Source organism: Ixodes scapularis, unplaced genomic scaffold (genome assembly GCF_016920785.2).
Source record: "Ixodes scapularis isolate PalLabHiFi unplaced genomic scaffold, ASM1692078v2 PGA_scaffold7__128_contigs__length_106722199, whole genome shotgun sequence".
In the NCBI taxonomy this organism is placed as follows: Eukaryota; Metazoa; Arthropoda; class Arachnida; order Ixodida; family Ixodidae; genus Ixodes; species Ixodes scapularis.
Genome location: NW_024609882.1, coordinates 32480364 through 32492516, shown reverse-complemented (window position 1 = coordinate 32492516; position 12153 = coordinate 32480364). Strand labels below are relative to the sequence as shown.

At 43.0% G+C, this 12153-nt stretch overlaps 2 protein-coding genes across 8 annotated transcripts in view; both read right to left on the bottom strand.

Moving 5' to 3' along the window:
* LOC8025943 (MAP kinase-activating death domain protein) overlaps positions 1 to 2054 on the bottom strand; it is an 88654-nt gene extending 86600 nt beyond the window's left edge. For 4 of the 6 annotated variants that reach the window (XM_042286528.1, XM_042286529.1, XM_040503952.2 and 1 more), the window contains exon 1: positions 1458 to 2054. The gene's annotated coding sequence lies outside the window, so the exon portion shown is untranslated. The remainder of the gene's footprint in view (positions 1 to 1457) is intronic. The other 2 variants (XM_040503951.2, XM_029975658.4) reach the window with 1 other exon arrangement.
* Positions 2055 to 2260: 206 nt separating this feature from the next.
* Positions 2261 to 12153, bottom strand: part of LOC8025944 (liprin-alpha-4) — a 60834-nt gene continuing 50941 nt past the window's right edge. For both annotated transcript variants that reach the window (XM_040503954.2, XM_029975662.4), the window contains 2 exons: positions 6484 to 6552; positions 2261 to 6285 (listed from right to left, as the gene is read on the bottom strand). In XM_040503954.2, the coding sequence (XP_040359888.2) occupies positions 6229 to 6285; positions 6484 to 6552 (126 nt within the window). In that variant the 3' untranslated portion in view covers positions 2261 to 6228. The remainder of the gene's footprint in view (positions 6286 to 6483; positions 6553 to 12153) is intronic.

Below are 12153 nucleotides of genomic sequence, written 5' to 3'. Positions count from 1 at the left end.
AATTCATATTTGTACAATTTTTCTTACCTTTTGCTTCTCTGAATATTACGATCGACCAATAATAATATATTAATTTTTTTTTCTTTAAGCCCATCTTGGCAGAGGTGTGGTGCAATTCTTAGCAAAAACTGCATTTTGGTGCAAGATGTAGATTTTTCTTCATGGCACAATTTGGTGTAAATGGCGCAACACTTCTATCACTGCATTACGGGTGTAAATTGATCTGGATGGCTGCTTCTGACTGGATGAGATATTTGTGGCTTTATGTAGCATTAAATGTAAGGAAATATCACTTATAATTAATTTATCTGCTGCCTATGTTTGGAGCACTGTATATATTTACAAGGAAATTAACATAAACCATGGTGGACTCTTTTTCCTGCACACACGAAATGGTGACATGGCAGTATCAAGAAGTCTGGTGACCCTTTGCCACCTCCTTGAGGCAAGCTTAATTAAGAGCTTGACTGGTTCCACACGAATTCATTAAGCTGTCTTCCTTTCAGCTACCTAATACGCAGCTACCACATATGATGACACTGAGACAAGCAAATTCATGAAGCCGTTATATAAATAGGCACATATCCATCATGTCAAATTTCCCCCCTTAGAAATGTACTTGAAAAAGAACCTGAAAAGAAAAACAGCTGGGAAGCATAACAAAAATGTCGCAGAGGTTACACAAAATAAGATAATGTTAAAACACTGAAAACGCCGTATCCTTTTCGAAGCGCGTAATCGTTTCAGCAAGACGAGAGGTGAAGAAAAGAAAAGAAATAAAAAAAGAAACAAATCAACGTTAGAACAGATAAAAAAAAAAAGTAAAATTGCGTTTGAAAGCGGAACACACTACGCTGCCAGCGTTTTAGATACTGATCGAAGCTGAGATAAGCGTAGAGGCGCGCCCGCGTTGGCGGGTACGAAGTGATGCCCCCAATCGCTCAAGTTTAAAACCGAACCACAAAAAAGCTAATTATTTTTTATTTATTTTTTATTTTATACGCTGAAAAGGGATGTTGCTGTTGACCTAAAGCCGCGGGAAGATCCGAGTGGCACATCTGGGTCTCGTTTCGGAATTTGGAAGCGACGGACATAACCGGCGACCCCAAGCCCGGGCTCCCGACATCGAGCTAGTTAGAAAATCAATACGGGCAGCTCCGCGCAGTACCTACCCAAAGCAACGAATCACCCCCCCCCCCCCCCCCCCCTTTTTTTTTTTTTTTTTCTTCTCTTATTTGCTTGTTTGCAAGCCGTTTTTACGCTTACCTGACTGCGATTACGCCCTTCAATTACCGAACCTTCCAACCACGCAAAGAAACATCCAATGTTCGAGGTAGTGGAAGCGAGAAGGGGAAATGAACAAAAATGACAAAACCGCTCGCAGCCCGAGGGCTGCACCAGTGACGCGATAGGCGACCCCATACGTTCCCGCAAGTTGGAAGAAGGTTTGAGCTTACCACTTCGTGAAAGTGACATCTTCAGAGCCGAAGGAACCTGAAGAGGCCGTTTAAATTGGACAGAGACATTAGGGGAAAAATCAAAACCTTGCGTCGCTCGGAGCTGAAACCCGGGGTCTCCGCGCACGACAGCCACCCTTTGGCCAGAAGCGCCGCACTGCCTGCAGCGCCACCGCCTCCGACGCGACGGCAGCAACGGCAGGGACGAGCGACGAAACAAATGTAGTTACAAAAAAATAAATATATATACACACACACTATCATTCCTCGACACATTTTGGCGAAATGTACTCCCCCAAAAAGATTCGCCGCTGTATTTGCGGACACTGCGAGATGAAGTTGCAGATAGCGAGGAGTTGCGCTAGTTTACGCGGTGGCACAGGTTTCGGTTTTCCCATCGGAAAGGGCGAATCTGTCGATCGCTTGCGATCAAAACACGTTCGAACATATCCCGTTTTCTTTTTCGCCGACGTGGGCGGCATTTCCCGGTGGGGCAGAGTATGGTAGAACGTAGTTTCGTCCGACAAGCTAGGATTCGGAGTAGTCGGATGGTAGGAAAGCGCTCAACCGCGAAACAAAGCCAGTTTATCGATCCACATTACGCGGTGGTTAGTGACGTCAAAGTGCGCCGGCGCGGCCTTTCTCTGCAGTAAGATCGATTTTTGTCAAGGTCCTTATGGAAGCCAATGCGACTACAGGACAACATAAAACCGCAGAGCTGTTTGTTTTCTTTGCAGCACTTTTTTTTTTTTCAGTAAAAAACAAGAGCCTGGCGCGAATTGCAGCTGCAAATCAAGTTTTTTTTTTTTTTTTTTTTTTTTTGCGATCGAGGTTTGTTAGGGCATGTACGCGTGGCTGTGACGCAGCACAAATTTACAGCTGCTGGGTCGCGTGTACCACCTGTAGCTTTCAAAAAATACCGTGGCAAAAATGACATTTTCAGCACATTATTAGTAGGAACAAACACATGAAGTGGATCATATTCCGCAGCCCTCGTTCTCACCCAAAGGCCCGGAACTGTGTCCAGAAATGATTGAGGGAAGAACAACAGGCACCGCTTGCTGTTTCCTTGTTTGATGTTAATTTTATTTACAAAAAAAAAATGACTTGTTTCCCGAGGAAAAAAAAAAAAAAGAAAAAGATCTCGAGAAATTCACACAGGAGCCTTTTTCACGTGCGCTTTGGTACATCGCAACACAGCCAAACACATCCACGTTCTTGTTTACATTCCAAGAAAGTTTCCAAGAGACGTATCCTACAGAATCGGTTGGCATGTAAATGCAACATGTGGGGGAAGGGCAATAATACTTTCGGTATGCAACAGCTGTCTAGAGGCTTTCAGAAAATGTACAGATATCCCTGGATTACACAGCAGCTGGCATTCGATACGACATAAGACTTTTGCTGCTGTTTTGTTGATGGATATATCCCAAGCTTACAAACCAGAGCATGAAAAAAAAATTAAGGAAGAACGTAAAAGGAGAGGGAGAGCCAAGCAGGTGATGTGCGCACACACATTAACACTGAATATAGTACACCCGTTATGTACAGCTAATGACTGTTTCACGAGAAGACCAACACAGTTCCGTTTTGTTTTCTTAAGTTCTATAAACATGCATACGAGCAACACGCATACACAAAACTACACTTTACTTGTGCTTGGGAACAGGAATGAAGAAATCACTTGTCATTCAACCAAATTTATGAAGTAGGGAGAGAAGGGGGGAGGATGAAAGGGGCTTGAAATACGACAACACTCAAAACCCAAGCTTTAGTGAAACATCGGTGAAGGCACGTGACTGTCTCTCAATGTGAACCTCGCAAAAAAAGAAATGTGGGGTAGACAGGACCGATGGGTTTGTTTACTCCGCGATGTAGATACATCCAGCACACCTCCCAAAAATTATGCGGGAAAACTAAGGAAGAAAACCGGGAGAAACTTGCTCTAATCACTTCATTCTTGCCAACTGCTCATATCTTCTAGAGTGGAGCTAGGTATGTAGTTTGGAGATAGTGGCCCTCATAAGCTCATACATACAGGCGCGACTATTAATAGGTCTCGGGTATAGCCACAGAGTTCCTCTTTAGTCCAGCCAGGCACGAGCACGCCGTATGCTAGGGCTCAGAACTGCGTGTAACTAAACCAGAGGGGGCTGCGGTCTAGCGGCGAAGCGCATGCTGCCTGCTTCGGGTTCTGTACAGGGTGGCGGCGCAACGAAAATTGAAATACAAAATCCTACCGTCTTTCTAAAGCATATGTATCTACAGAATGCGCAACTTTAGAAACGCTCACCTATTTTGGCGGTAGAATGGCCTAGAAATGAACCAAGGTGTTTGGGGACTAGCAAAGCGACAGAAGGACACCGTCTCGCGTGCAGCTGAAACCTAGGCTCGGTGTGTCGCAAATAAAACGATGGAACGGTCAGAGGATCCAGCTTCGGGTCTCGTTACCTACTCAAAGTGATGATATGCAATGTCTACGCTCATTCACCTCGGCTCACTTTCATGTTTCGTAAGGAGTAAAAATAATAAAAACTAAATCAAACTCTTGAAAAAGGAACAACTCGTGTGACAACAACTGTCGAGCACGTCATACTTTGTGCAGTGCAGCATTCAGAGCTTCTACCCAAGTGCATCACCTTTCTATCCTCCAAGCTCACAAACACACCATTAGTAGTTGCGCAATAAACGCCGTTCTCAGCATGCCCGCAGATACTGTCCTCCGACCTTCGAGACGCTATTGCTTGGACGCTCGACCGACTGCAAAGTGAGCCGCTCGATTCCGATTGGTGCACTTTTCGCACCCACAAAGCGAGCGAAAACCTCTCCTTTTTTCCTGCATTTTGGTTGCCTGTTGTAACGTAATGACAGTGAATTAAAACATCCACACTGTGACCGTGTTGAAGGGCGCTCGGTAGCGCGATCCACGTGACAAGAGTCGCGGGTTGCGACTCTTGACAGGCGAAAAAGGGGGCAACCCTGGTCGCAACTCGAGGTAGGGGAGTTGAAGACCCGAATGTCCCCTCAGCTAACTCAAACGTCCCTGCATGCGACTCGGTACAAAAAATTATGAATTGCGCAAACACCCACATTCCGGCGACTTAAGGAACGCACTCTGCCATTGGTCACGTGGCCTGTCAAGGAACAGGAGATTCTCAAAACGAGAAATGTAATATCTGAAACCTAAACACACAAACACAATTGAACAGTCTTAACTTTCTCTCTCGTGAACCTTACATGTTCAACAGGCTGTATGTCGATGAAGCACAAATCCCTCGGGGAGTGAGTGATCATGAAACGACCTTGACTCTTCAACATCGCTAAATGAAGGGGCTTCTCCACGACGGTCGTAGTAAGGTACAAAATGATCCTCAGTCGAAAATAAGACTAATCGTCTCCGTATGAGACACTCAACCTCATCAAACAATCGCTGCATCCTGCATGTACAAAAACAGCAATGAAGTTTAGAAGAGTTGTTGCACGATTAGAAACACAATTCTAATGCGAGCAGAGCCTTTTCTTTTCTTCAATGGAAGTAAACAGAGGTGTACCCAAAACAAGCGAATGCCAGAGAAAAAATAAAGTTGCTCCTTTAAAGACGGTGAAAAACTGCTTGAAAACAGTGTTTTGGAAGTGGTTGCTTTGAGAGATAAGAAAAAAGAAATTATATACATTTGTTTTCTAATAAAGAAATGCGGCCAGAAATTTGGGCTGGCCAGTAAACTGCTCGCTTGACATTCTGCTGCCGGAGAAACATCTGCTTGAATTGGGATAGGCTTTAGCTGCTCCGTGCTTTACTGGCACAGTTTTTGCGTCTTGCTCAGGAACTACTGCCAACGTGAAGGGTGCAATAAATTATTGACTGCTCTATGCCTGGCTCACAGGCCTATAAAGCAGTAAGCTTACATGGCACATTAAAACCAAATTGCTATTGGTGCCGCGACAGCAAGCTCCCAGAGTTAGAAGAAGCCACAGCAACCATATTGTTTGTTCCCTTGAAATAGCACTTAAATGACACGATGCAAAAAATATATATAGGTATACAACGACAAAAAAGGCTCCCAAAGTCGAGCGAAATGCAAAACAAAAAAAGAATGTCCTACAAAAAAAAATAAAAAAAATTAGCATCTCTTTTTCTTCTTTGCACAACTGACTAGTTATCCCTGCTTAGATGACGATAGTTGCCTAGATTGTGCCAAAGAAACGGCGTAGTAGAACATTACAAAACTGCACAATTCACTAGATAAACGGAAGTCGGGCTTAGTGAACAGAGTAGCAGCCAAGCCTGGCCATTAGCCGAAGCACTTTGTTACTGTCCGGTGGCCGCCAGGACGGCAGACTGCAATCTTTGCTCAGCCATACTTAACGCGAAGCTCGTTCCAGACGAGCCAATCCAATCTGGAACGTCCGGCGCCAGCCGTAGAAACGGGACAGTCTCTCTTTCTTTTGACACGAAAGTATAAAAACGCACATAGGTCCCGCATAATGACGGGACGGGAATAGAAGTTGAATCCGCATCCAAAGTCAGGTCTCACGGCTTGCTCAACAGCACAGAGGAGGAGAGGGAAAAAGCCACAAAAGGAAGCCAGGGGTTCTTCAGCGCTGAGCGTGTGGATGCACGGTTGAGAAACGGCCAACACAGGTACTAAAAATCCACCTCTGTCAATTTCCACGAAGTTCGACGCACACGGAACCAACCACCACTTTCATTCTACCGACTTCTCTTCGGAAAAATAAAAAAAATAACAAAAGACGCCTGTACGTTGCTTTTTCAGACCAAGCGATCGCCTTGGAGCCCTTGAAGCGATGTTCCCATGTGCTTGGGTCCCTGCATATAATGAAATGATGTGCCTGCAGTGTTTGCTCAACAATAAACACTTGATACAAAAAAACAGAAACGGTGTCCACGCAACATGAAATAGCAGTAAGATGGTAATGAATCTCAGTAATGCATTAGTTTTTGGCACACAAACAGGTAATGCTATTTGGTACAATGACAGTTCTGCTACGGGTCAAAAACACTTACGTCATCAGGTCTCCTTTCTGTTCCCATAATCAGAAGGTTACTAAACTCGTGCTCAAGTAGTTGACGTGCCTGCAAAGAATAAATACATAAAAAAATAAAAATGTTGCACTTACAACTGTAAAACTCCCCAAAAAGATCACGCATCCAGTTTCTTTAGTTAAATGTCCATGGGATGCAAACTACCGAAACATTGCCCACCCCATCAAGTTCGAGCGATGTTCAACGAGATCAATACAAAATCGGTCTATTAAAACAGCTCGGGAACCAATTTAAGCAGCCCACTAAAATTAATTGCCCTTTGCTCTGGCAAGGCTCGAGAAAGAATGAAGTGTGGATTACGGTACAAGTACAGCACAGGTGTGTGAATTCACCACTTCACAAAAAATTAAATACCGTATTTACTCACAAAATAAATCCTCCTCCCCCCCCTCCCTCCAAAAATGATTGTCAATATACCATATTTACACAAATGTGGGTAGACCCACTTTTCAATTTTAGAAAATATGAAGTCGGGGGTGGGGGGTCGACTTGTAATCGAACCAAAGCATTCCATTGCCGACAAAAACGAAACAATCGCGATATCAAGTTACGAGTTCAGCCGGCTGTACCTGTTGCATCGCGCTATTCTGTGCACTCATTTTACAAATTTTTTTTTTTTTTTTTTTTATTTACACGAACAAGTATTATTGATAGCGATTCAGAAATTAACCAAAACGTAGGGCTGTGAACAGCACACGGCACGCCTGACTCCCGGGGGTGGTGGCACTTCTTCCGGACGCCGCTGGAACAGCCTTACAGCACACTCCTCGCGGCTTCTTTTTGCAAGTTTTTCACACGGTTCACAATCGTACATCGCTGGATCGAGGGTCAAGATCATGCTGGAGCACTAACTACGTTGTTTCGTATTGACATGCGTGATTCGGGCAGTTTAGATTTTCGGTGCTCGTTTATGGCCATTTTTCACCCAAAAGCAACCAACAACTGCGCTGTTGAATGCAAGTTCGACCCGTTGGATCGGGCGATGCTCCGGTGGAGCCTGCAATGTTGCGGGATCTTAAGGGGGGACATGGGCCTAAAGTTTTTATTTTTTTTTGAAAAAATTCATTTTTCAATTTTGACGTTTTCAGTTTTAGAAACTAATTATACACCCTTACACCAAATTTGATAACCATACGCCAAATATTTACGATGATATAAAATATTTTCAACAGTTGTGAGGCAGTAACAAAGTAAAGGAGTTCAATGTTTGAATGCATTTTTCTCAGTTCCACTTTTTGCTGCAAATTTCATACGAAGGAATCTTTTGTTCGAAGGTGAAAGTGTTCAGATACCACAATCAAGATGTTTCTGAACTGAAATTTACTGGGGAATCGGGCTATCTACTTTATTTTGTTTTAAGTTAAAGTCCTCAGTGATAAAAAGCCAAGTTTTCAAAAATTGACATAGGACAGATTTGCATCTCATATTTTGAGGTAATCACTCTTCCTGAAATATTTACATTTGAGTTATAAAAACTAGATAGCCCAAAGTGCCACATCCCCCACTTTATATTCTAGCAGTCAAAATGGTGCTTAATAGCTTCATTTGCATATGATAGATTTCTTAACAAAGAGTGACACATTTTCTTATGCAGGTATGTAAAGTTGTCCTGGAGAGCTGAAAGTTTGCACAGTACACCTACATCTGAGGTTAAATCTCCTCTCTAAATTTCATTCCAATCACTTGAGTAGTTAAGAAGTTCGACCTCTAGCCAGTGTCCCCCCTTAAACTACGACGGCAGACAAAGAGGCTTCCGCAGGCCAAAGTTTGGATAGGTGGGGATGCCTTCTGGAGTTAGAGATCAGGCTTGCAACGTACACCGCAAAAGTGTGGAACTGGTCTCCATCCGTGACGTGCAACGCGATTGCCGAGCAAGCGTGGAAGATGCAGTTGATGCTGTCATTCGCGAAGTACGAGATTTCGTTGGACGACGCCGACGACGTGCTTCGAGAACGTAGCAGTGATGGCGACGGGACTGACATCACCAGTGCGGACAAGTCCTAGACTAGTCGCGGACGGAAAGAGAACGACAAGGAGCAGCTTCAGTTGTCCCGCCTCTAGGCGTGAACTTTCTAGTATCGATAACACCTGGGCATCTCATGCATCTCGCGTGTGCATGCGCAGCCAAAGCACGCCAGAAGGAATCGATCGCGTGTTGGAGGCTGGGCTTTCAAAACAGACACTTTGCCGTTCTCACGTGTTCGCAATAAAATAAACATCCAAATTTTTTTTTATCAATGTGCAATGTTGGAGGGTTAACTTACAATTGAGTCGACTTACAATAGTGTGAATAGTTGAAATTTGATTATACGCAACCAGATTTTATGAAATTCCCGATTTAACAAATTCTAATTCCCATACAGATTCCCAAAGGGTTCCATGCTCTTATAAACTCAAAATTCCGGTTAATTCAAACAAATAAAAAAATTGTAGAGCCCTTCCACTTCATGGGAAGATGGAGGACCAGCGAAACTGTCATTTTTACTACGTCTAGGACGATGCCTAGAGGACCGCGTCTAGGACGGCCTCAAGGACGACTTCAAGGACAACCTCGAGGACGCCCTCGATGACAACGACCTCAAGGACGAATTGTAGGACGATTTCAAGGACGACTTCTAGGACTACCTGGAGGATAACATGTAGGACGACATCAAGGATGACTTCAAGGACGACCTCGAGGACTTGTAGGAAAACCTCAAAGACGATGTCTAAAACAACCTCGAAGACGACGCCAGGACGACCTTTCGGAAGACCTCAAGGACAACTTCTAGGACAACCTCAAGGACGACGCCTAGGACGACCTCAAAGATGACTTCTAGGATGATCTCGAGGAGGATGCTTTGAGATGATAACGAGGAATCAGGACCTCACTATCTAATAATGCCAAGGAAGGCTACTCCCGTCAATATCCGCGGACAGATTCTTTCCCAGATCCTAGCGCATAACAGCTTCGCTGTAAAAATTGTAGGATTGTGCGAATATCCGAAGTTTCGAATAGTAGTTCCAAATTATACACTATTCGATATTCGCTTCGAAAAAACTGCAATATTCACGGTTTTCCAAGTGTTAATTGCAGCGGGCTAGCCCTGTTGAGTGCGCTTCTTACCAAGCACCGGTGCGCTGCGGAGAAGCCAAACCCGCGAAAGTGAGCTCCATGGGTGTTCCTTCTCTGCACTACATCGGTGCTCAGTAAGAAGCGCACTTAACGGGGTAACCCGCCGTGATAAACAATATCGTAATTGCGTGCTGGTAAGAAAAGCATACGTTCAAAGCATAATGGTGCACTCTTGCCGACTGTATCTGAAAATAAGTGGAAACTTTGTGAATGTGTATATCTGCATTGTAGTAAAAGTTTCAAAATTAAACTTTTATGCAAGAGTGTACTATGTTAGGCAGAGATGTCTTTTACAACCTGTGTTCATCATGCACAATTCATTCTTTTTAACTCGAAATTAAAGAAAATATTTTATATAGCAAGATTTGTAAATTCACTCAATTGGTATAATTGGTCATCTCTATAGGATTCATTTTATGTCAAATCCGTCATTTACTTGCAATCCCAAGACATCAGACCTTTTGAGGTCACAGTTCAAAAATATAGATGGATTAAACTTAGCTCAGAAATGAACAAGTGGAATAACCTTCCCAGGTTTAGCTGGGTTTTCATCGAAACATTATGCAATGGTAGTGAAAGGCGTGGAAAAACTATTCGATATTCGAATCGAAAATATTCGACCAATACCACTACAGGTAATCGCTTCGAATTCACTTCAAACTCAAAATCCACTATTTGCACAAGACTAAAAAATTGTGATTGCTTGTTATGTTTTCACTGCATTTATACGCTGCTTAATTTTTTCACTTAGTAATTCATACTATTGGTTCATCGTGGAGCATTAGCCCTGTTGACTGTGCTTTTCCCTGAGCACCTGTGTACTGCAGGAAAGCAATACCCAAAAATCTCGTGGTTATTGCTTTTCACAGTACATGGGTGCTCTGTGAGAAGCACACTCAAGGGGACTAACCCATTGGGATTATGCAAGCAGGACTTTCCTGGCAACCTGCTCTCATTAGTCACGATTGTTTTTTTATTTTTCTGAGGGGGTTAAGTTCGAGACTAAAGAAATAATATTTGCATACAGCAGGCAGATTTATAAATTCCCTCGATTAAAATAGCTTGGCATTTATTTAGGTTTAAGTTAATATCCAATCTGTCATTTACGCACCGCTCCAATGTAGGCATTGAACTTTCTAAGGCCATAATTCATGAATATAGTTATGTTAAAACTAACTGAGCTTAGAAGTGGGCAAGTGGAAGCTTGGGAGCAACCTTCACGAGTACAGCTGAATTTTCACTTAAGCATGGTACAATGGTAGTAAAAGGCTTGGAGAAACTATTGGACATTCAATTAGAAAATATTTGCCCAGAACCACTATACACTTTGAACTTTACCAATGTTTTGTTTGTGCCTGTTTATAAATAGGCCTGTGTAGAGAAAAGCGTAAAAAATCTGCTTGGTATGTGTAGCTATTCCTATAGCAAATCACTACTTTGCCTCACATCATATTTAGATAAATTTCTGATTATTCAAACCTTTGATATATCAAATTGAAGTCTGTGGCTTCCTGGAGGTTCGAATTAATAAAAATCAACTGCCATTCCAGAAAAAAAAAAAAAAAAGTTCAAAAAGGTGTTATTTTAAATGTATTTTAAAATGCCTCGAAGTTTGTTGCTGGTGTACCGGCAATAAGACCGCCCGGCCCTAGTTTCAACCTTAAGATGAAACAAACTTAGCACTCCGGGCTTTTAGTCAATTATGCCAGATGGCACTAACCGTTTCGTGGCATCTCGTTCGTGTCACACGCGACAGCACTGCATAATGCTTAGATGAAAACCCAGCTAAACGTGTGAAGGTTGTTCCACTTGTTCATTTATAAGCTAAGTTTAATCTATCTATATTTATGAACTGTGACCTCAGAAGGTCTGGTGTCTTGGGATGGCAAGTGAACGACGGATTTGACATAAAATAAATCTTGTAGAGATGGCCAACTATGCCAATTAAGTGAATTTACAAATCTTGCTCTATAAAATATTCATTATTTAATCTCGTCAAAAAAGAATGAATCGCACATGCTGAACGCAGCTTGTAAGGGCCTCTCTGCCTAACATAGTGTACTCTTGCTTAATAGTTTAATTTTGAAATTTTTACTACAATGTAGATATACAGATTCACAAAGTTTCCACTTATTTTCAAATACAGTTGGCAAGGGTGCACCATCCCGCTTTGAACGTATGCTTTTCCTCCAAGCACACAATTACAATATTCTTACTTTCCAAGTGTTTATCGCGGCGGGCTACGCCGCTGAGTGCGCTTCTTACCGAGCACCGATGTAACGCAGAAAAGCAACACCCGCGGAGCTCGCTTTCAAGGGGTATTGCTTCTCCGCAGCGCACCGGTGCTTGGTAAGAAGCGCACTCAACAGGACTAACCCGCCGCAATCAACACTTCGAAAAACGCGAATAGTGCAGTTCTTCTCGAAGCGAATATTGAATAGTGCATTATTCGGAACTACTATTTGAAATTTCAAATATTTGCACAACCCTAGCGCTCATCCTCAAATGCTCTTTTC